The following is a 21,724-nucleotide window of genomic DNA, read 5'->3' on the forward strand; positions in this document are numbered from 1 at the left end:
CCATGACAGGTAACTTAAGGCTTTATGGTCACATACATGTCATTTACTACCTACTTACTGTATGAGAGTAGCCTGGAATGTGGGTAGAAGACAGGCAATGTGGTGGTTATGCTTGGATTTTGCAATGTATGCAAGCCACAAGAACCAAACTGTGAAATTCTTTTATATTTGTCTTACCTAAAAGACAAAATATCACATAATCTGAAGCTGCTAAGACAACTGGACAAATATCCACTATACAAGGATGTGGTTTCTGTTGGCTTAAAACAGTCTCATTATACAGTCACAAGTTAGGTGCATCTTCATGTGATGAACTGTTGTCCTCAGAACTAAGTCTCAAAATAGGATGAGGTTTTAATATATCTGTGTAATCTCTCCTTTGTCAGACTAATGTCAAGTGACGAAGGAAAATGAAATGCCTTCCTGGAAGGCTACTGAGATGGACAGCTATGCTGTTGTTCACTTCAGTCCCTTGAAGTCATGTTGTTTCTTTTCCTGTCTGCAACTGCATGGTTCTATTCAGTTAGCTTAGAAAGTAGCCTCGGCTACAAAGTGCAACCTTTTCTTTTAAGTACAACCGTTCCAACTTTCACATCTTGTGTTAAAGCTGCCATTTGCCTGTGTTCTGGTGTTGGCTGACTGTCATATGTATGAGAAAAAATATTTGGATCTGCAGCAAAGATGGGTACTAATGGAGAACACTGGAAAATAAGCTCTACCACCACCTTCAGTAGAAGGGCGGTAAATTCTGTAAAGCAAGAGCTGTTACCAGCTTGAGCGTTTGCTCTCAAGCTATGTTAAAATGAAAGCCAGTTCTGGACTCTTTCCACAGATAACCTGCTGCAAGAAATATTTTGTCCTTGCTGGATTTGTTGGAGGAGGAGGAGGAGGGTTTTAACCTTTCCTGGATAATGGAATTCTAAGTCATCACTTCCACACTGTACCTTACTCTGACTAAATTATAGGAATTCAGTTTACTTTGGTGCAAGCAGGAGGACTGACTGAACAGGCAGCTAATGTTGAATGGACTTGTACCTCCTCAACAGCATCAGAAGTAATCCCAGAATCACAGAATAGATGAAGTTGGAAGGATCCAGAGGAAATCATCTAACCCAATACTCACCCCCAGATACCTCCATTCAAAACAATGTAAACTACAGCAGCTTGTTCAGTACCATGTTGTGGAATTTTGATTCTGTTCAAGAAAGAACAAGCAACGTTTTCAGCAACTCATCATCCTTGTGTTATATTTACTTTGCAGCATGCCTGTAAACCATCACAACTTTGAGTAGGACTCAAGAGCCCTGGGACATATTAGTTAATTCCTTTCCACATGCATAATGAGTGGCTTTTAAGGCTGAAGCTTGATGAGTCCTTCCCAAGGTCTGTACAGTTTGGCATTTAGGAGCTTTTGAACAGAAATAAACCTACTTGTGTTCCAGATTAACAGTGCTTTTGAGTCTCAGAAACAGGAAGTAATTAAATGTTTCCTTCTGAGAAGAGATCAGTATGACATGGAAGGGCTAAGTGCTCCCAGGACGGCAAAAGATAGATGCTACCTTGAATGTGACTAGTAACTTCAGTTGCTTGATTTGCAAAGAACAGGTGTGGACTGATCTGGTTACAAGTGTTTCCCAGTTGGGGGCTAATTTTTTTAATTTGTTCTGGCTTTTTTGTTGTATTGTTTGTTTTTGAAATGCCTGACAGGATATAAAGTGGCAACCAGAATGAGTAGCAGTTTTGCTGTCTGCTTTCATGTGACTTTGTATACATATATGCAAGCATTTGTAATTGATTGGTAGATTCAAATTTCTAAGTATTTTTTGGCTCAAAGTATTTTTGGATGGTCAATTGAGTGAACGTTAAAACAATTCTTAGTAAGGCAGGTAACAGGCTAGATTGCACCAACAAGACGTGTAGCATTGTTGTGTACAGCTAAGGTTGCTGTGCCTGCCGTTTTCTCTCTGTTGTTGTAGGTGTATTTCAGTTAAGCCACAGATTCAAACTCCTGCAGGCCTTTCTAAAGATGTGCATTTATGACTTGCATTTACAGATGCCAGAGCTTCTGGCTTAGTCTGCATTTGAGACACAGTCTTTTGATTTGGATGTTTTTAATGTGTATGTATATGTGTGCGTGTGTGTCATACTGACTAGTATCATTATTAACAATTTTGATGTCACGTGCCAAGTGCTTCCTAATTTCTGTTAAAGCGCTTTTCTCAGATATTTAGACATAGCCTGATTTTGTGGGGAAATAGATTATACTCTGAAAACTTAATACATTGCATTAACAATAGAGGAATTTTCTGTGACAGTATGCAGCAAGCATGCAGGATAGAAAGAATGGATACTGTTACTACAATTGAGCATAGCCATTTCACCAGTCTGCTTAATGCATAGCTGCTTCACTTTGTTATTGCAGGCCTGCAACTGACTACTTGTTTGCTACTGAACACTATATTAGGATATGAACTGAGGAAAAAACTTGAGATTATTTTTCTCTTATTTATAGCTCTATTATAAATATTTAACTGGTTGAATGGAAAATATTGTCTCTAAAGGTTTTTTAAAGTGTAATCAAACCGCAGTGTCAGTTTTAATGAAGTCTTTGAATGTTAGCAGGCTGTTTTGTAATTTAATAACTGCAGTGTAAAGGCAGATGCTGAGTCTGTGATCAAAACCTGTTTACTACCACTTGTCTTAAGTACTGATGTATTACCATTGTGTTTAATGCCATGTGATAGTGCATATGCTTTGTGTTTTAGATGTAGTATCTAAATAGAAACATTCCTATCACAGCTGGAAATGTTTTAAGTGCGATTTATTGTTATTGTGGCGGAGGAAGAAATGATTCACTCCTTCACGTGTAATAAATTTTACATCAGTTCTTTCTTTCACACTTACGGAGATAACAGCTTTTCTAAATTTGGCTTGTGGATTACTAGAGTTCTATAGAAATGTTTCAAATCTGTTGTTTGTTTAAGTATTGTTATACCCATGAGATTGGCCTTAAACTCTCTCTCTTTTCCAAGAACCAATCCAGGACTGGTTTGTTTCTGACCCCTGTTAAGATTCAGACCTTTTCCAATGGTAGATTTTTACCCCTTAACACAACAAAAGAGAATTTCCTCTTCTTTTTCTGGAAAAGGGTATATTCTCTGTCTATGCAGTCTATTAATTCCTTCTGAAAAAGACTCCAAAATACATCTTGCTGAGCGTCATGACTTCTCTTGCGATTTAAATGCAGTCCTAGCCCCTTTGACATCTCTGGGAGAAATAATACCACTTTACGCTAGCAGCCACAACAACCTAGCCTTCATGTGTCTACGCTTTAGATCAAGGCTTATTCTATGGTCAGGCACCCCAGATGCAGAAGCAGTATCACATGTGAAGGAAAAGTTATAGCAATCAGAAATTAAAATACTAACTGTAGCATTAGTTTCTTCATTGTAGCATATGTAGGGAAATGTAAAGGAGATTTTTTTTCATTATTTTTAAAATTAGATCTTTATCTACAAATTAGAAAAAAAAGACAGCAGACAGTACATTTAACATTCTTTTATGGCCACTGCTGTCAGTCTGCACCAGGTGGGGAAAAACAAACAAACCCAACCAACAGTAATTAAAAAAAATATATATGTCCAAGGCCTACACAAGGAAGATACAGTACAGTGAATATGTACTAATAATCAAGCACATGCAAATAACTACAGACTTTTGGGGGAAGAAAGAAAGAAAAAGATTTTACAAAATTCACTGAAACAACTGGATAGGAAGTTGTGCAACAGTCTACCACGTGATACAGCTAGTTTTAGCAACAGCACCATAATTAATGATGTAGAGATTTCCTATCAGTAAAAGCCTCAGATTTAAGATTTTCTGAAGTAGACCTCAATCTGTTCCAGGGTCCGTCCTTTTGTTTCAGGAACATAAAAGGCTGTAAAAGTCACACTGAGGCAGCAGAAGGCAGAGAAGAGCCAGAATGTCCCATAGGATGTTAAGAAACCCTAAGGCAGGGAGAAAACAACAAATGCAGTGTAAGTCACTACTGTACAATCAGAATCTACATATACTGCTGAAGAAGACAGTGGCCCAAGGCTTTATCGGGAGCATCTTTCCTAGGCTTCTACATGAAAATAAATGTTGAATTGTGATTTATGGTGCTTACTATAAAATCCTGAAATTCCTTGGTCACCAAAAAGGCCATAACCCAGTTTGTTAACACGCAGGCACCACTTGATATGCCCCTTGCTTTAAGTGGGAAGATTTCAGACATTACCAGCCATGGAACTGGACCCCAGCCAAGGGCAAAACCTGTAATTACAAACAGAAGAAAATAAATGCAAGTTAGGTGCATTTCAAAGGGGAGAGTATCAGGCAAATAACACTATAAGAGTGTGTTATTTTAGGGGAGTGTGCTAAAGGCAAGTGCACTTTTAAGTCAAATTAAGTATAAGAATTCTTAACAAGCAAAATTCTTTAAAAGTTTCTGAAGTGGTCAGTTTAGAAACAAGATTAATTTTTAACTTGCTGCTGTCTTGACCTATCACACAGAATTCAGTATGGCTCAGATACTATCGGAGACCTTTTTTCCCCATTAATGACTGTCAAGTTATTCAACCTGAGCAATTACTATTTAGTATCAGCACAAGGAGGTATATGTTTATTTTGCAGACCACTGGCTTAACTATGTAGCATCTAGCTTGATCACAAATGTTGTGAATGATCAGCATCACTTTGTCTAATACACTAAAAAGCTGTGTCAAACACAGCTCCGTTTTTCAATAATGTGAGGAAAATGTAACAAGTTTGTCACAATTACCAGAAAGTCTATGTTTCATCTAATACTAAGAAGTCTGTCTACTTACCAGCAACAAAGAGTCCTAGGCTTACTACTGCAAGCCAGGATAGTCTGGTTTCTGTTGCTGGAGATACTGAATTTAAAGTGAACCACAGATCAGCATTTGATGAGTTGTTCCCATTTGGAAGGACTAATTTAAAGTAAAACCCAAACAACGCAGTACTGAGAGCCATGATTACCCCTGAAAAGTAAGCAATAAATAAGTTGTCACTGATAGTTGCTTAGGTGTTCTTTCTAAGAGATAAATACTAGATATGCTGGCTCTAGCAGAAGTGTTTCTAAAAAGATAATGTTACTGGAAACAAGCATTAGCCTAGACAAGAATTAAAGATGTCAGTCATTCCATGCACAAATTAAAACAGTCTTTGCAGCAGTCATTACTACTGACAACTATCAACAATTTGTTTTCTTTGGCACATTTACTGATAAAGTTTTTAACCAAATGCAACCTTGTGAAACTAAAAGCCACAATACTTCATGAAAGTAGATGCAGCTATACTTAAATTAACTTCAAAGTTTTGGAACCCTTGCATTGTGTGCCTGTAACTAAGCTACTCCAAAGTAAAAATCAGCCTGGTAAAAAGAAAAAAAAATAGCTGTATGTAGTTTCAAGGAGTTCAACCCATATATAACATTCAATTTCCTCTTATGAATCAGGGTTTAAGCCCTCAGTTATAATCCACTTATAAAATATGCAGTTTGAAATAAATAAACTGTAATATTTAATCTCACCAATAGTTCCAACACTTTTTGGTACTCTACATATTTCATCTCATGGAGAAAATTTCAGTAAGTTATTTTACCAGATACATAAAGCAGCACTTTTCTTCCGGTTTTATCAATGATAAGTGCAGCCACAGCAGTGAAACATACTTGTATGGAACCCACAGCAACAGAAGCCATTCTGCTGTCCTGAAATAAAGCAGGAGACAGGGAGAAGAATTTGCTCTTTTGGGCTGATAACAGGATCACTTATCAGGCATTAGAGATGCATTTGTTTAACTCTGAAATGAGAAAAACTGTACAACATAAATTAACTAGGGGAAGGAATACATAAAAATAAATGAAGATATCAACATTAATTAACATAACACATTGGTTTCTTATTTAAAAGTGTATTAAGTCACAACTTTCCCCCCAGTGTTTGACTTTCTCTGAAGCACTGCTTTTGTAACTACATTAAAAAAAAAAAAGTATATTATGACAATAAGATTACAGTAATAAAGGTTTCTATCCATATCAAAGTTTCAAACATACTTCCCCACAAAAAACCTCAACATTCAGGTATGCCAGAATAACACAGTTAATAGGGTATCTAATTTAAAACAAAAGACAACATCAACACTCAAACTCTGTTACTTATGATGCAGATAGGATTGATATCAAAAGTTTACATATTTTATACTTATTCAGCACCAACTAAGTTGAAACTATAGACATTTGACAATATACTCTGATTACCTGGAAGTTTGCATCTTCAAAGATTGTTTCTGCATAAAACATAACTGCATTAATGCCTGTTACTTGCTGGAGAAACATGAGAATCACACCAATGAGAAGTGGCCTGTAGACTGAAGGATTCTTAAATTCAAAGAGGTTTAGTCCCTGTTAAAAAAATAATGCAGCGATTCCATGAAAAAAACAACAACAGTATTTTAAATGAAGGAACAAAAAATAAAAATTCTTACAATATTTCAGTACATTCAAAGAGTAAGTTTTCCACCCCTCCTTAGAGAAATTAAATTTCTTAGTAGTAAAAGTGTTTAAATTTGAAGTATGGAAACTCCAGAAAAATATTTTTAGCCTTTCCTCAGATTCTAGGGACAAAAATGGATGGTACTTCACAAAGAAATTTAAAATGAAAGAATCAGTAGTTTCCAGGAATAAAACTTCAATTACTAGACACGTCTGTCTAAGCTATTATCTCATTAAAGAGGTTAAATATTGCTTTTAAAGAGGTGCAATAGCAAATTAGTGCTAGAGGTGCTAAACAATCCTACAAAGCTGCTAATTATAGTAAGAAAGTGTAGCTATCTATTGTCACAGTAAGATCATAAGCCCAACTACTACTCATGCATACCAATGGCAGCCAACACTGATAGCAGCTATAGCTGGAAGGTAGAGGAAAAAAACTACTTGAATCTCACTGCTTCTTAAGTACCATTTGTGATGAATCAGGTTTGAACCACTGCAGAAAAGACTATTAAGTAAGTAAGCTATGCAGTGTAATTAAAGGACTTTTATCATATTTTCAGACTTTTTGTCTTTAGTGTTAATCAGATTCTCATCACCTCCTCCTCAACATTAGCTTCGATTTGCCTACATTCCCATTCATGGTCCACATATGGTCCCCGCAGAAACTGTAAAGCAGCTATAGCTTCTGCACGTTTCTTCTGATCCAGTAGAAATCTCGGTGTTTCAGGCATGAACAACATGAACAAAAGCATTATGCAGGGTGGAAAAGAACACAGTACTGCCAGCCAGTGCCATTTCAGTGTCATTCCTGCACAACAAAATGGAAAAAAAAAACCAAAAACATTAGCTACAAATGAATTAACATTTCAGAGAATCACAGAATTGTAGGGGTTGGAAGGGACCTCTAGAGACTGACTCCAACCCCCCTGCCAAAGCAGCTCCCTAGATGAGGTTGCACAGGTAGGCATCCAGGCAGGTCTTGAATGTCTCCAGGGGAGACTCCACAACTTCTCTTAGCAGCCCGTTCCAGTGAACAACTAAACTAACAGTTGCATAAATGAACTGACATTTACTTTCAATTCCTTACTATAGTTCTTTCATTACACGTACTATTTTTTTTTTTATTATAGAGGCTTAACCCCAATACCTGCAATGTAGGTTCCAAGTATGCCAGTTACCACCATCAACTGGACAAAAGAGCCAAGCATACCACGGACATTTGTATGAGATACTTCCGATATATATACCTAAAACAGGGAGAAAATGTCTAATAATTACCTCAATCCAATGTAGGATCAAGAATTAGAGAAATAACTTATTTCTGAAAAACAGACATTTTCTAGAAACCCTCCTCAAAAAAAGCCTCAATAAAATGGAGAGGGTAGAATAGCATCATCTCAGAAATACATACTGGCATTATGAGAAACCAGTGAAAAAGCAAGACCATAAGAAGAATGTTGATGCTGTCAGTATAAGGATCCAACAGATAAATAAACTTGCATTAGTAAGTGCTTCCTTTGCTAGCCATGTTCAGCAACAAATGCATCACTGCAAAACACTCTGGTGGTTGGGACAGTCTGCATAAACATATACCCCAAGCCACACGTAAAAGTCTTTGCAAATCTAAGTAAGTTGGAAATTTTTAACTCACTGTAAAGACTGGGTATTATTTCAATTTCAAGAAAGTCCAAAATTAATGGTTCTTGTCTTAACATACATGAGCAGCAAGCATCACATCTCATCCAATATTTGGTGTCAGCTTAAGTTTTTCAGGTTTTTTTTTTTTTTTTTTTTTTACAGTTCTTCATGAAGTTAGTATTCTTTCCAAAAGAAAATAAGTATTCCTTAGTTCTAGAACAATTCAGATCTACAAAACCACAGTATTACATATGTCATTCTCCTCTTCCGTCACTGCAATTATATGTATATTATGTAAATAACCTGTATATGAATGCCTTTACATAAAGAAACTCAGGAGCTCAACTCCAGGAAACACAGAAAGCAGTAATTTGTGTTAACATCTATGAAGGAATTCTGTCTGCTTTTTAGCAGACTACATAGCAAAACTCTTAGCAATAGAAAAAGTTGCACAAGATTACCATTTAGATCCCACTGTCCCAATTTTTTGTTCAGTTTTAAAGTATCTAGATTGATAATGAGCTTTTATTCTGTACTTTGTTGTGACTTCTTTCCCTTTTATGTTTCAGTTTGCTTTTTACTTCAAAAACTAGGAATCCTGAAACACCAGAAAACAAACTCAAATACTAAAATTCTAGACAGTTTGTTTAATGCTACTGCTAGATTGGAAAGAATTTTTCCATAGAATGGCTGAGATTGGAAGGGACCATAGCAATTATCTAGTTTCAACCCTCAGAAAAGGAAGACAAGCAAAAATTATTTCCATTAAACTACTGCAAGGATATTTCTGAATACATAAGAAAAGTTAATATTCTGAAGATAACATTTTAATGGAAGCAGAAGTCAGTACTACTGAGTAGGCTCCAAGTAGACCAGATAGCAGCCTTTCAGTATCTAAAGGAATGCTACAAGACAGAAATGGACAGATTCTTTAGCAGAGTCTGCTGTGACAGGACAAAGGGAAATGGTTTTAAACTAAAAGAGGGAAAATACAAACTATATATAAGAAAATTTTTATGATAACTTTTTACAATCAGGGTAGTGAAGCACAGATACAGGTTGTCCAGAGAGTTGCTCCATCTCTGGAAACACTCAAGGTCAGGCTGGAGCAGGTTCGGAGCACCCCAGTCTCACTGTAGGTGTCCTTTTTCATTGCAGGGGAACTGGACTAGATGACCTTTAGAGATCCCTTCCAACTCAAACAATTCTATTCATGATTCTACTTGGCATTGCACTAGGATTTATAAGTGATCACAGTTTAATCACAAACCTAAGAAGTTTAATGAAATACAAGTCTGTTGGAAGCAGACAGATAGTAAGAGCAAACAGAAAAAAAAAAAACAAAAAACACCTTAAGTCTTTACCATTATTTATACAAAATTTAAAGACATAAATATTAACAGACCACTGCAGAATGTAGACAGAAGCAATCACAGAATAACAGAATAGTTTGGGTTGGAAGGGACCTTTAAGATTATCCATTTCCAACCCCTCCACTATAGGCAAGGACATCTCCTTCTAGACCAGGTTGTTCACAGTCCCATCCAACCCAGCCTTGAATGTTTACAGGAAAGGGGCATTCACAACCTCACCGTGCAACCTGTGTCTGTGCTTCACTATCCTCACATGAAGAATTTCTTCCTGGTATCTAGTCTAAATCTACCTTCTTCCAGTATAAAACCATTTATCCTTGTCCTGTTGCTACCTGCCCATACTAAAAGTCCCTCCCCAGCTTTCCTGTAGGCCCGCTTCAGGTACTGGTAGGCCAGTATGAAGTCTCCTCGGAGCCTTCTCCAGGCTGAAGAGCCCAGCCTGTCCTCACAGGGGAGATGCTCCAGCCTTCTGATCATCTTTGTGGCCCTTCTCTATCAATTAATAGACAGAAGAAAAATTGGATCGATCACATCACTGTAATAAGAATGCACAGTACATAAGCGCTACTAGAAGAATCAAAGATTTTTTTTTAATATTAATTACATTTTCTTCATCATTAAAAACATGCAAAATATGATTCTATAACAATCAGTTCATTCTAAATCCCATGCCTTTGCTAGAATTACTCACATGTTACTACACCCAGGCCATCCATAGTCATACTACACAATAAATTATGTTCAAAATAGAAAAGCCTTAAAAGTAAAGAATTAAACAAGCAAGCCACCTCCCCACCAGAAATGATGCTCTACTTACCGGAACAACAAGTGAAGTAATTCCACTGGCTAAGCCAGTTAGTATTCGTCCAAAATAAAGCATCCAGACATTCTGAGCTGAAATAATAACGATATATCCAGAGATATATGGTATTGAGCACAGCATCAGACTCAGTTTTCTCCCAATTTTATCCACAAGGTAGCCTCCCAGTATTCCTCCAGCAGCAGCTCCTAATGTTACTACAGACTTCAAAAACAAGTTAAAAAATATGTATCATAGAATCATAGAATGCTTAAGAGTTGGAAGGGATCTCTGAAGGCCATCTAGTCCAACTCCCCTGAAACGAACAGGCACACCACAGCTAAATCAGTCTGCCCAAGGCTTTATCCAGCCTTGCCCTGAAACTCTCCAGGGACAGGGCACCAACCACAATGCTAGGCAACCAGTTCCACTGCCTCACCACCCTCACTGTTCAAGATCTTTTCCTTATATCTAACCTAAATCTACTCTCTTTGAGCTTGAAGCCATTTCCCATTGTTCTGTCATCTCAGACCCTGCTAAAGAATCTGTCCTCTTCTTTCCTGTAGATCCATTTTAGATACTGACAGGCCACTCTTGGGTCACCTAGCAGCCTTCTCTTCTCCAGGCTGAAGAGCCCCAATTCTCTCACCCAGTCCTCATATGAGAGGTGTTCCATTCTGTGGATCATGTCTGTGGCCCTTCTCTGGACACAAACCAACAGGTCTATGTCCTTCCCATACTAAGGACTCCACATCTGGTCACAGTAATCTGGACGCAGTACTCCATCTGGAAGAGATGATGCCCCATCACTGGAGACTAGCTGTGGTGTATCTGTTCATTGCAGGGGAGTTGGATTAGGGCTCAATCATTGAGGCCATAACAAGAATTTATTATCAAGATCCTCATTTACACACATCCTTAAGAGGAGTAAGACTCTCTTAAGATGCAGCGTTGAGGAACATGCAGGAGGCATGAGGGTGATGGCCTTGATCTCTGATGTCTTTTCGAACCTTAATGATCTACATAAACAGCATCTTCTTGACACTACTAAGTGAAATCACAAGGGTAATGTATCACACAGAAACTTACTGCAAACCACGATGCCTGATTGCTGTCCAATCGTAATTTCGGATTGCCGATTTTCCTCAGCTCTGGAAGAGCAGGTGAGCTATACCCTAGCACGAAGCCAAAGCTAAGCGGTCCCAGGACAGCAGCGAACGTGACCAGGTACAGGTTCTTGTTTTGCACTCTGAAGAGGAAGAGATCGACAAGGACCACGCCGCCTCCCCCTGAAGGCTCCGGCCCCTCAAGGGGCCCGTTAGGCTCGGATGGGCCCCACAAAGGTTCTGACCCAGAGGTCCCGTTTTCCGCGTTCCCTTCCGCTACCCTACTCCACCGAAATCAGCAGCGGCCGAACTCAAGCGCAGCGGGGCTGCCCCTAAGCCCGCCAGAGGCAGAGACGCAGCACCAAACCTCACCTCAGGTAAGGGTCCGAAGCAGGGTGAGCCAGCAGGTACTGGGACTCCTCTGCCGCCATGCCCCAGCCACAGGAGAACGCCTCGACGCGAGTAACCTCGGCTGCTTCTTCACGGCCGACAGCAGCCACCCCACCGGGCGGGTTCCCAACAGCTGACGACGCCGAACGCGGAGAAATAAAGCAGCGCTTTCCGGCTCAGGTTCAGACGGAAACGGCCGCAGTGAGGCAGCGGAGCGCGGTGACGTTTGGAGGATGCGCCGGAAGCTGCCTGAGTCCGGAGCGCCGTGGGCTCTGGCGGAGTGCCTTCCCTCCGGGTGAAGGTTTGCTCGGTGCAGGGACCCCGCCTCTCCTGCGGCGCCGGAGGTGACCGAGGCTCCCATTGCTGTCAGAGGGCGGCGGCGGCCTTCCGTGGGTGCCCGCAGACTGCGGCGCGGACCGCGAAAGTAGCGTGAGACCGTCCTGCTGCGGGAGCGATGGCCGCGGGGAAGCCCCATCCCCTGCCGGGCCCTGAAGGACCGCGCGAGGCGTGGCGGCTGCCTGCTGAGGGACGCTGCGCGCCCAGCCGCTATCTGAGGTGAGCGGCGCGGCCCAGTGGAGCCCCGTGGGCGGCGCCGACGGCTCTTCTGCGCGTGGGCGGAAGGCGCTGGAAGTCCCCGGTGTGCGCCGGGCTCTGTGCGAGGGGACATGGACGGGAGCGGCCGTGAGTGGAGCGGTTGCGGATAACGCGTAGAGCAGCGTGCTCATGGCACCGGCTGCAGTTAGAGATTGCTTGTTCTTAAGGAAACACGTGCCCTTTGGAGTGGCAAACACAGTTGGCCAAATGTACTGAAAAGAACCCTTAAGTGCTGTCAGCAGTAAAAAATACTGTATGAACTTCTGACACGGTAGGAGCAGCTGTTTCTGTATATTTAATGCTCAGTGCCTTCGTGAGATGTTATCAAGAAGTAACAGTTCTCTACATTCGTAGCTTTTTGTAGTGAAGACTCTACTTTTCTGTACTTTTCTGTGTCATGTTCAGAGACGTTCTTCAAGATTTTACTGTGTGAAGGTAAAAACATATGTATTATGAGCTCCCATTTAGGTTCCCCAATCCATTTGATCTGGGAGCTTCTAGGAATTAAATTCAGTTAGTTATCTTATACATTGAATGAAATTGTGACATCTCCCACAGAAGGCAGGTCTGACTTTTTAACTGTTTGCCCAGTGTTCATCTTTTTAGTGCCTTGTTCAAGCCTATTGTAGGAATTTGAGATGCCACACCATATAAAAATGTATTCAGGTCGCATAGTTCAAGAGGTAGCATTTCAAGCTGTCAGTTTCGCAGCTCTGTTTGTTGGAAATAAACTGAGAAAACAGAGGGGGAAGGGGGGGAGCTTGCTTTGTTTTATAAGAAACAAAAAAGATGTCAGAGAGGTACAAAAGAGGTTTCATGTCTTTCAACACAATTCTCCAGACATCTCTTTATATCTTCTTTAAGCACAAGGGAGGAAACCTTTTATAAAGTAGTTAGAACAAGAACCTGAGTTCATTCAGTTAGTAATTAGCTTTGTATTATTCTGCTTATATGCTTTGTTTTCTTCCCTTTTTCAACTAAACAATGAGTAAACTGTAAAACAGCATTTATTCTCTATAGTAGATTTAAACTTGAATCAACTCTTACTGGATTTTAAATGTGAAAATGTTAACTCATTACATGCAAGATGTAAACATTCACAGTGAATGCTAACAATTGCACTGTCTCATGCAACTCACTTCTGAGTCTTAAGCAGGACAAACAGTAGTTCAAAGTATGTGTGAATGCTTCATACTAACCTAATGAATATTTTGTGCTGTGATTAGTCACTTCAGTCTGTGCTTTAACATGCCTTTTGAAATACTGATGTACCAGTAATAATGATGTGATGCTTACCTTGTTTTCTGAACAGAACTAATACAGAATTTTGATGTACCACAGGTAAATTTTTCCATAACCTTATGGAGAAAAAGGACTTTGAAGCATGGCTTGATAACATTTCTATTACATTTCTTTCTCTGACGGACTTGCAGAAAAATGAAACTCTGGATCACCTGATTAGCTTGAGTGGAGCAGTCCAGCTCAGGCACCTCTCCAATAATCTAGAGATTCTTCTCAAGAGGGACTTCCTCAAACTTCTTCCATTGGAACTTAGTTTTTATCTGTTAAAATGGCTTGATCCTCACACCTTACTCACATGTTGCCTCGTCTCTAAGCAGTGGAATAAGGTTATAAGTGCCTGTACAGAGGTGTGGCAAACTGCATGTAAGAATTTGGGTTGGCAAATAGATGACTCTGTTCAGGATCCTCTGCATTGGAAGAAGGTTTACCTAAAGGCTATTTTAAGGATGAAGCAACTGAAGGACCATGAAGCCTTTGAGACATCTTCTTTAATTGGACACAGTGCCAGAGTATATGCACTTTACTATAAAGATGGTCTTCTGTGCACAGGTAGGAAGTTCAGAAAACTTGAGTATTACAAGTCTTTGTTATCTCTACTCCCCAACTCCCCCACTTGATTAATGACAATTTGATTTTTCTCGGCAAGAGATTATTTTCATAGTGCAAACTCAGTTTAAGGCAAGTCACTTTTGTTTGTTTGTTTTCAATTTCTGAAACATCTGGCACACTAACAAGCTCACTAATCATTTTAATTGGAAAACAAAAACAGAAACCACCAACAAAGAGACCAATTTATTTATTGGTTAAAAAAAGAGATGGTTACAGTGATGCATATTGTTCTTCAGATTAGCAAGCTCAGTGGAGAAATATAGTTATGTTAAATATCCTCTTAAAGGATATCTGTGATCTCATTCAGGTTAAACAGGCTTTGATCTCACAGTCTGGTCTCTGTAGTCTCAAGCTGTGTCAGAAAAAGTCTGTTTTCCTGGTAGCAAGATAATTTCCTTGGTACATTCTTAAGTACTTTCAGTTCTTAACATGGTCTAGTTTCTTGTATGAATACCTGTATACTAGAGTTAACATTGCAACTAATCTGATATGCATATTGCAATGATGGTTTCAGCTTCTTTCCTGAAGACTGCAGACTTTAAGAGTTCAGTGTGAACTCAGAAATACACATTCCTCCACATCCTCTGGTATGCTAGGGTGGTTACTAGAAACCAGTGACTAGACTAGACAGTCTTTCTACTTTCCTGGCAACCAGGGAAGGGAAGTACAAAGGAAGCTGCAATGTCAGACCTTACTGAGAAGCTGCATACTTCTGTGCTGAAACCACCAGGAGGAAAAGATGTGAAAGTATCTAGGATTTTTGTCCAGTCTCCAAAACCAGCAAACTTGAGCTACTGTTATAAGTTTTGGTGGAGAACAGAAGCACAGGTGAAATGCCCAGGTATTCATCTGCTGTCTTTCCATCTTCTACAAAGAGATTTGTTGGACTCCTTTCCTACCTGAAACAAACAAAAGCTTGCAGTATATTCAGTGGCTCTACAAACCTTAGTGTGATCTAATTATATAAAACTTACAGGTGTTTTTCTCAGTAGACACTGCCAGATAGAGGGAATGTTGGAAACTATGAAAGGTTCTAAAAGTTTGTGGAGAAACAGCAGGAGAGACATCTAGCATCTTTAGATTGTTAATTCTTTCCTCTGAGGAAACACTGAGAGAGCTGGGACTATTTAGCCTACAGAAGTGAAGGCTTGAAGGAATCTTAACAATATATATTAATACCTGAAGGGAGGGTGCGGTGAGTTCAGAGCCAGGCTCTTTTCAGAGGTGCCCTGTGACAGGGCAGGAGGCAGTGGACACAAACTGAAACATGGAGGTTCCATCTGAACATCAGGAAACCTTTCGTTACTGTGCAGGTGATGGAGCACTGGCACAGGTTGCTCAGAGAGGTTGTGGAGTTTACCTCTTCAGAGGTATTCAAAAGCTACCTGGTTACGATCCTGGGCAACTGGCTGTACATGGCTCCTCTTGAGTTGGGGGCTGATCACATGACCTCCAGAGATCTGTTCCAATCCCCATCGTTCTGTGATTTGGTGAAAATTCCATATTTAAGACAAATATGGAAGACTAGTGATTTTGTTTAGTATTCGTTCTCAATCATCCTGTTATTTTATATTGCAGGATCAGATGACTTGTCTGCAAAACTGTGGGATGTAAGCACAGGTCAGTGCATCTATGGTATCCAGACTCATACTTGTGCTACAGTGAAGTTTGATGAACAAAAACTTGTAACGGGCTCTTTTGATAACACAGTAGCCTGTTGGGAGTGGAGCTCTGGGGCAAAAACACAGCATTTCAGAGGACATACTGGTGCAGGTATGTTGAACATCTCAGATTTTATTTTCATCAGTCAAGTAACTTATGTCATCATAGAACAAATTATTGTTTAAGTTAACTTTTTCCACAACAGTATATTTTTAAGGCTCTGTCCCACATCACATTGTGGGAGCGAAGTGGACAGAGCAGATCTAGATCTGTTTGCCCTTGAATAATACCATAGTGTTTTGTAGGTGTAGAAACAATACTGAATATGATGATCTTAGTGCTTTAGAGTCTAGAAAAAAAGATGCAAACCCTGCATTTGTATTTCTGTCTTAACTCTGTCCTCTACCACAGAATATTCTCAACTCAACTGTAGGTCTGTTGTCCATGAGTAATGAGATATATCAGTTGTAGTAATCCTCCTGAAACTGGCTTCTTAGATCTCTTAGGATAGGAACTTCAACATAATCCAGCCATAATGGAGCCAATGATTTCATGCTTTTAATTTGAACAAACAGCTTTTAATTTTGCGATGTAAACTCAGGAATAGAGAGTAATAATTTATGCATGCAGTTCAAGAGCAACAGTTAAAACTGTAGTAGTCAGTGAATTTTGACCTAGTTACAGTGTCACAGGAAAATGCATACATAGAGACCGTTGTTGCTTTTGAGAACCCTTTTTGCTTGTAGTTTTTAGTGTGGACTACAATGATGAACTTGATGTTCTAGTCAGTGGCTCTGCAGACTTCACTGTGAAAGTGTGGGCCTTATCAACAGGAACGTGCCTGAATACCCTTACTGGACACACAGAATGGGTCACTAAGGTGGGAGTATTGTTTTTTAATTGATCTTGGAAAATATTTGCATGAAGTTTGCAAGTTGTTTTAACTTTTTATTTTCCAATCCCAGTCTTGCTCAGAGGTGTAGAATCTGAAGAATATCAGGAAACGTAGATATTGCAAAATAACATTTAAACAGAAAGAAAAGTTGTAACTAAACTTCTGAAAGGATTGAAGAGATTTCTGTTCTGAAGTAGCTGGAATAATATTGTGAATCAGCATTTGATTGAAAGACCAAATGAATGCAGTGGTTCAGAAAGAAAGCTACTTTTAAAATTATGGAGAAAACTAATGATTGTGATAAGCAAAATCTAAGCATAAAAAGTGTTCTCAAGTTGAGAAATGGTATTTTACTCACGAGCATTTCAGACATTTGAATGTGTATTGGGGGCAGAATTCTAGAGAAATTCCTGTATTAGCTTATCTGTATAATAAGTTCTTGCTAGTAGGAACAAGGGAGCGTAAATGGTAGTTTCCCTTTAGGTGCTAAAAAGCGTCTGTATTACTTTTGACCATTTGTGTAATGAAATGGACAATGCAAATGAATGCTTGGTTAGTTAACAGCATCAAAATAGTCATTACATCCTTCAATTACAGGTAGTTTTGCAGAAGTGCAAAGTCAAATCTCTTATGCATAGTCCTGGGGATTATATTCTTTTAAGTGCAGATAAGTATGAAATCAAGGTACGTACAATGTGTTGTACATGTATCATTGCAGTACCCAAGAAAGCAGAATACTTGTGTGCTTCTCTGATTCACAAATAACACAGGATTTTTTCTCTCTTAGTCCTTGCTTGTGAAGTTATGTACAAGACAAGAAACTCTTTGGAAGCTAATTATTCACTAATTTCCTTCATGTTTACAATCAAATGGTAGATCAACATATATAATAAAATTGAAAATATGTTTTTTATTGTATTCCTAATACGCTCACTTGTCTGTGAGACACTTGCTGCAAGTGCTACTATTGTTGCAAATTGTTTGGTTGGAGGATGCTGCATGTATTATGTATGATGTATGTATTATGTATGTATGGCTATGTGTTACAAGTCTGTTATAGAACTGATATTCACATTAAAGAAGATAAATATTTCTGAAAAACAGGCACACATTTACCTGCTGCTTAACAAAAGGCTGTGAACCTTGTTTAATTTATGTAATAGTTTATAATTTGAATGTTTTATGGTCTTAAATCGTTTTCTAATTCTAGATTTGGCCTATTGGAAGGGAAATAAACTGCAAGTGTTTAAAAACACTGTCTGTTTCGGAAGATCGCAGCATCTCTCTACAGCCCAGATTGCACTTCGATGGCAAATACATAGTGTGCAGTTCAGCACTAGGATTATACCAGTGGGATTTTGCCAGCTATGATATTGTCAGGTAAATGTTTTATTCTAAAGGTGTACTTGAAAAAAATAAGAAATACTGCCAGGTTTCATTCTTATTTATCCCTCATTATAACAACTGTTTGACTGATGTTTTGGTTTCTGGCCAAGCCAGTCCTCTTTCATATTTTTAATATGTGAGTTTTGGAATTTTTAAATAGACTTTAAATCGGGCTGCATTGCTGTAGTTGTGAATGCAAAATTGTAGTGACAAGAAGCTGATGTTGCTATGAAAGTTGCTCTGCAGTGAAGCAGAAGGCCTTTTCTGGGAGTCATTTCACAGGACAATATATTAAAAAGACCTCTTCCTTATAGCACGAATGAACTGAGATCTGTCTGTCTCAGTAACTGGGTGGAATGCTCGTGAAATCTTATCAAGATTGCAAAAAAGGATAAAATATTCTTTTTTGGAAAAAAAAACAAAAAAAAACAGTGACTTTTATGTATTGGAAACGGTGTATCAAATATTTTAACTTATTGAAGAAAAAAAATGTATTCTAGAACTCTTAGCAGACTCTTAATTGGAATGATAGGAATTTTTTGAAGAGTGCCTGCCATAGGAAGATGTACTCCAAAAGAAGTGCTTCTTCTTAGATAAAATTCCTCAGTTATTCTTACTATTAGCTTAACTTCCCATGTTTCAAAAGAGAAAGATAGTCACTCACTGCTAAAAGCAGATTTTTGTATCCATATGTTTTTGTGCCTCAGTTCTGTGCATTATGTAACTGTATGGTCAAATGCTCAGTCAGCTGTAGAAAACTTATTCTTTTCAATTTCTGTTCTAGATTTATTTAAGAAGCAAAAACTCCCAAGGGTACAGTAGGATTAATATGCATGTTTTTTCTCCCGAAGATGAATGTTTAAATTACACTAAGGGTCAGTAAAGCAGCATTCTGTTAAGTACAAATCTTGAATGATTTATTATAGTGTCACAAGATGGCATTTTTACACTTTATTCTCCAGCTTTTAAAAAAGTGGTCAAACGAATAATAAGAGGTTATACCTTTTAAAGGCACTTAGGTATTAAATCTGTATGAAAATTTACATTAAAACACAAGTACATCTATTCTTTTGTGTGCATCTGAAAATACTCTTCTGTTGTGCTTTGCAGAATCCATTTCAAACCTTATACTTTACTTGATTTAGAGTCTGTTGTGAATGAAGAAAGCCAGCACTGGAATTGCAGGCCTGACATAACAACTCTTGTTCACTTGCTTAGTATGAAGAATTTGCATCTAGTTCTTCCTGAATAATTTAGAAGTGATGAGTTTAGATGCTCATTCTGTATGGACACATAAAGATTTGTTTTAGTAATGCAGGCTCTTGACTATGTAGTGATAGAGTTTCTAACGATACTGTCTTATCTTCTAGGGTTATCAAGACTCTTGACTTCTCAAATGTGTCCTTGCTGGGCTTTGGAGAGATATTTGCTCTACTGTTTGATAATAGATACCTGTATATAATGGACTTGAGGACAGAAAAACTGATAAGCCGCTGGCCTCTACCAGAGTATAGAAAATCAAAGAGAGGCTCAAGTTTTTTGGCTGGTGAAATATCTTGGTTAAATGGACTAAATGGCCAAAATGATATGGGCTTGGTTTTTGCCACCAGTATGCCAGACCACAGTATCCATTTGGTGTTATGGAAAGAGCATGGCTGAAAAGATTACATATGCAGAATCTTCAGGATTATAAGGACTATCATCAATGTGTCCATCAAATGAAACTTTGCATGAACCAAAGTTGCACACCTCATGGTATCATCATGCAATGCACAATCGTTTGATTTTATTTGGGCATTTGGGAATGGTTTGGTTTTGACATAATACAACAGAGCATGTTAACAGTATTCACCACTAAATTTGTCTTTACTCATGTTTGAGCACACCTGTTTGGGCTCTGAAGCACAGCTTATAAAGTTAAAACTATTCAGATCCACTATTAAGTCTAAAATGAAATAGTGCTTGACCTGATTTCTGCCGAATTTTGTTGTTGTTGTTAAAACAAAAGGTGGAGCTACTGTTTTAGAATAGGCTTTTGTGCTTTTGTACATGTAACACAAAATACTGGTTACAGTGCATGGCTCCTTGTTTAACTTGAACGAGAACATAGTAGATCTTTTCTCTCCCCAGTGCTGATCTTGTCAAAAAGTTTTTTTTCTTAATTATAGCTTTAAATACTTAACCTTTGAAACTGAAAAATCGAGTTCTTTAACTACAATCAGATGATAACAATAATTTGTTTAAACTCGGGATTGTGCCAATACAAGCTCTCTTCAGTCAGAATGAGCCAACTTTTCATGTATCTGATAGAGCTTGCCAACGCAATTAACCACAGAGATACTCTGTCAGTATTTTGTAATATTTGCTGATGCTTATCTCACTCATAATGGTTTGATCAGTATTTTTGTAGTCCACATTTCTGATTGCTTGTGTGGGAATGTAACTTAATTCACAGGTAGATAGAAATAAAATGAATCAGGTGATGTTCAATAACTACAGCAAGAATAATTACATTAAATAATGCCTACCAGCCATACACTTTTTCCAAAAAGTCGAAGTTACTTTAAGTGCATTATTAAATTAATTGCTACATCTACATTTGGAAAGCAGGGGCAAATGTGAATGGCACATTTTTAAAAAGAAAGGATAAAAAACTTGAAAAAAGGACATGAGTAGGAAAACATCTTTTATTTCGATCAGCTATAAGAGATCTAATGTATAGATGAATTAACTATTGAGTAGCAATACTCCATGTACTTTTGTGGTGTTTGATATGTAATTAAAAGATGTATCTATGAAATCTTAACTCCTATGCTTTAGAAATACTTTGAGGTTTTGTTTTGTTTTGCTTCTTCTTTACAATAAAATTTTCCCTTCGTCTCTGTTTTTACACAGCTTGAAAATGAGATTTTTCACAAAGATTGGCTCTGGTCCTTGAAAAGAAAAAATTCCCTAGCACTAGTATTTAATTGTGATTTTTGTTGTTTTTATGGCTTCCAACCCTTGTGGAGACCTCTTTTGTTAGGTGGTAATGAACAGATCCCATGTTTCCCACAGGTAGGTAGTATGAATCACCCCAGTGTAAGGGGAAGCTTTGGTATGTTTTGGTATGCAAGAATCAATACAGGAGTGGTGTGGTACGACTTATTTACATGAAGTCACAGTGGAGCAGTGTCTCTTGAAAACAAGGCCAGTCTTGAAGTACCCAGTTTTCTGCCTTTATTCACATGAACTTACTTTGAAAATGTGTTTGTAGAGTAAAGGAATTTTATCAAGCAGAAGCCACATTCACAGCTCTTTATTTAAACTGGGCCAGTTCAGGCATGCATGGTAATCTCTTACAGTTTTTGCTTTCTGACTCAGAAGTGAAGAAAAGCTATGTGAAACAGAAAACTTGAAGTTCTGAAGGTGAGT

General features: G+C 38.5%; 2 protein-coding genes across 5 annotated transcripts; one reads left to right on the plus strand and one right to left on the minus strand.

Moving 5' to 3' along the window:
- Window positions 1-3,529: 3,529 nt before the first annotated feature.
- Window positions 3,530-12,000, minus strand: SLC2A8 (solute carrier family 2 member 8). 3 transcript variants are annotated; one of them, XM_065737213.1, is made up of 10 exons: window positions 11,845-12,000; window positions 11,456-11,615; window positions 10,385-10,591; window positions 7,704-7,803; window positions 7,153-7,364; window positions 6,323-6,466; window positions 5,665-5,773; window positions 4,869-5,042; window positions 4,169-4,314; window positions 3,530-4,007 (listed from the first exon to the last, which is right to left on the minus strand). In XM_065737213.1, exons 1-10 carry the CDS (start codon window positions 11,901-11,903, stop codon window positions 3,870-3,872), a joined length of 1,449 nt encoding a protein of 482 aa, XP_065593285.1. In that variant the 5' UTR covers window positions 11,904-12,000; the 3' UTR covers window positions 3,530-3,869. The 3 variants fall into 3 exon arrangements, with proteins under 3 accessions (XP_065593285.1, XP_065593283.1, XP_065593284.1); XM_065737211.1 differs by lacking the exon at window positions 10,385-10,591 and having other exon boundaries at window positions 11,845-11,981; XM_065737212.1 differs by lacking the exon at window positions 11,845-12,000 and having other exon boundaries at window positions 10,385-10,461; window positions 11,456-11,543.
- A 124-nt stretch (window positions 12,001-12,124) lies between these two features.
- FBXW2 (F-box and WD repeat domain containing 2) lies at window positions 12,125-20,302 on the plus strand. Of its 2 annotated transcripts, none has more exons than XM_065737215.1 (7): window positions 12,125-12,417; window positions 13,798-14,307; window positions 15,946-16,140; window positions 16,776-16,909; window positions 17,522-17,608; window positions 18,135-18,304; window positions 19,681-20,302. In XM_065737215.1, the coding sequence occupies exons 2-7, from the start codon at window positions 13,818-13,820 to the stop codon at window positions 19,967-19,969; spliced, it is 1,365 nt and encodes a 454-aa protein (XP_065593287.1). In that variant the 5' UTR covers window positions 12,125-12,417; window positions 13,798-13,817; the 3' UTR covers window positions 19,970-20,302. The 2 variants fall into 2 exon arrangements, with proteins under 2 accessions (XP_065593287.1, XP_065593288.1); XM_065737216.1 differs by having other exon boundaries at window positions 16,815-16,909.
- Window positions 20,303-21,724: the final 1,422 nt, after the last annotated feature.

This window comes from Cyrtonyx montezumae, unplaced genomic scaffold (assembly GCF_038088225.1).
Source record: "Cyrtonyx montezumae isolate F1298 unplaced genomic scaffold, pur_monq_1.0 scaffold_20, whole genome shotgun sequence".
In the NCBI taxonomy this organism is placed as follows: Eukaryota; Metazoa; Chordata; class Aves; order Galliformes; family Odontophoridae; genus Cyrtonyx; species Cyrtonyx montezumae.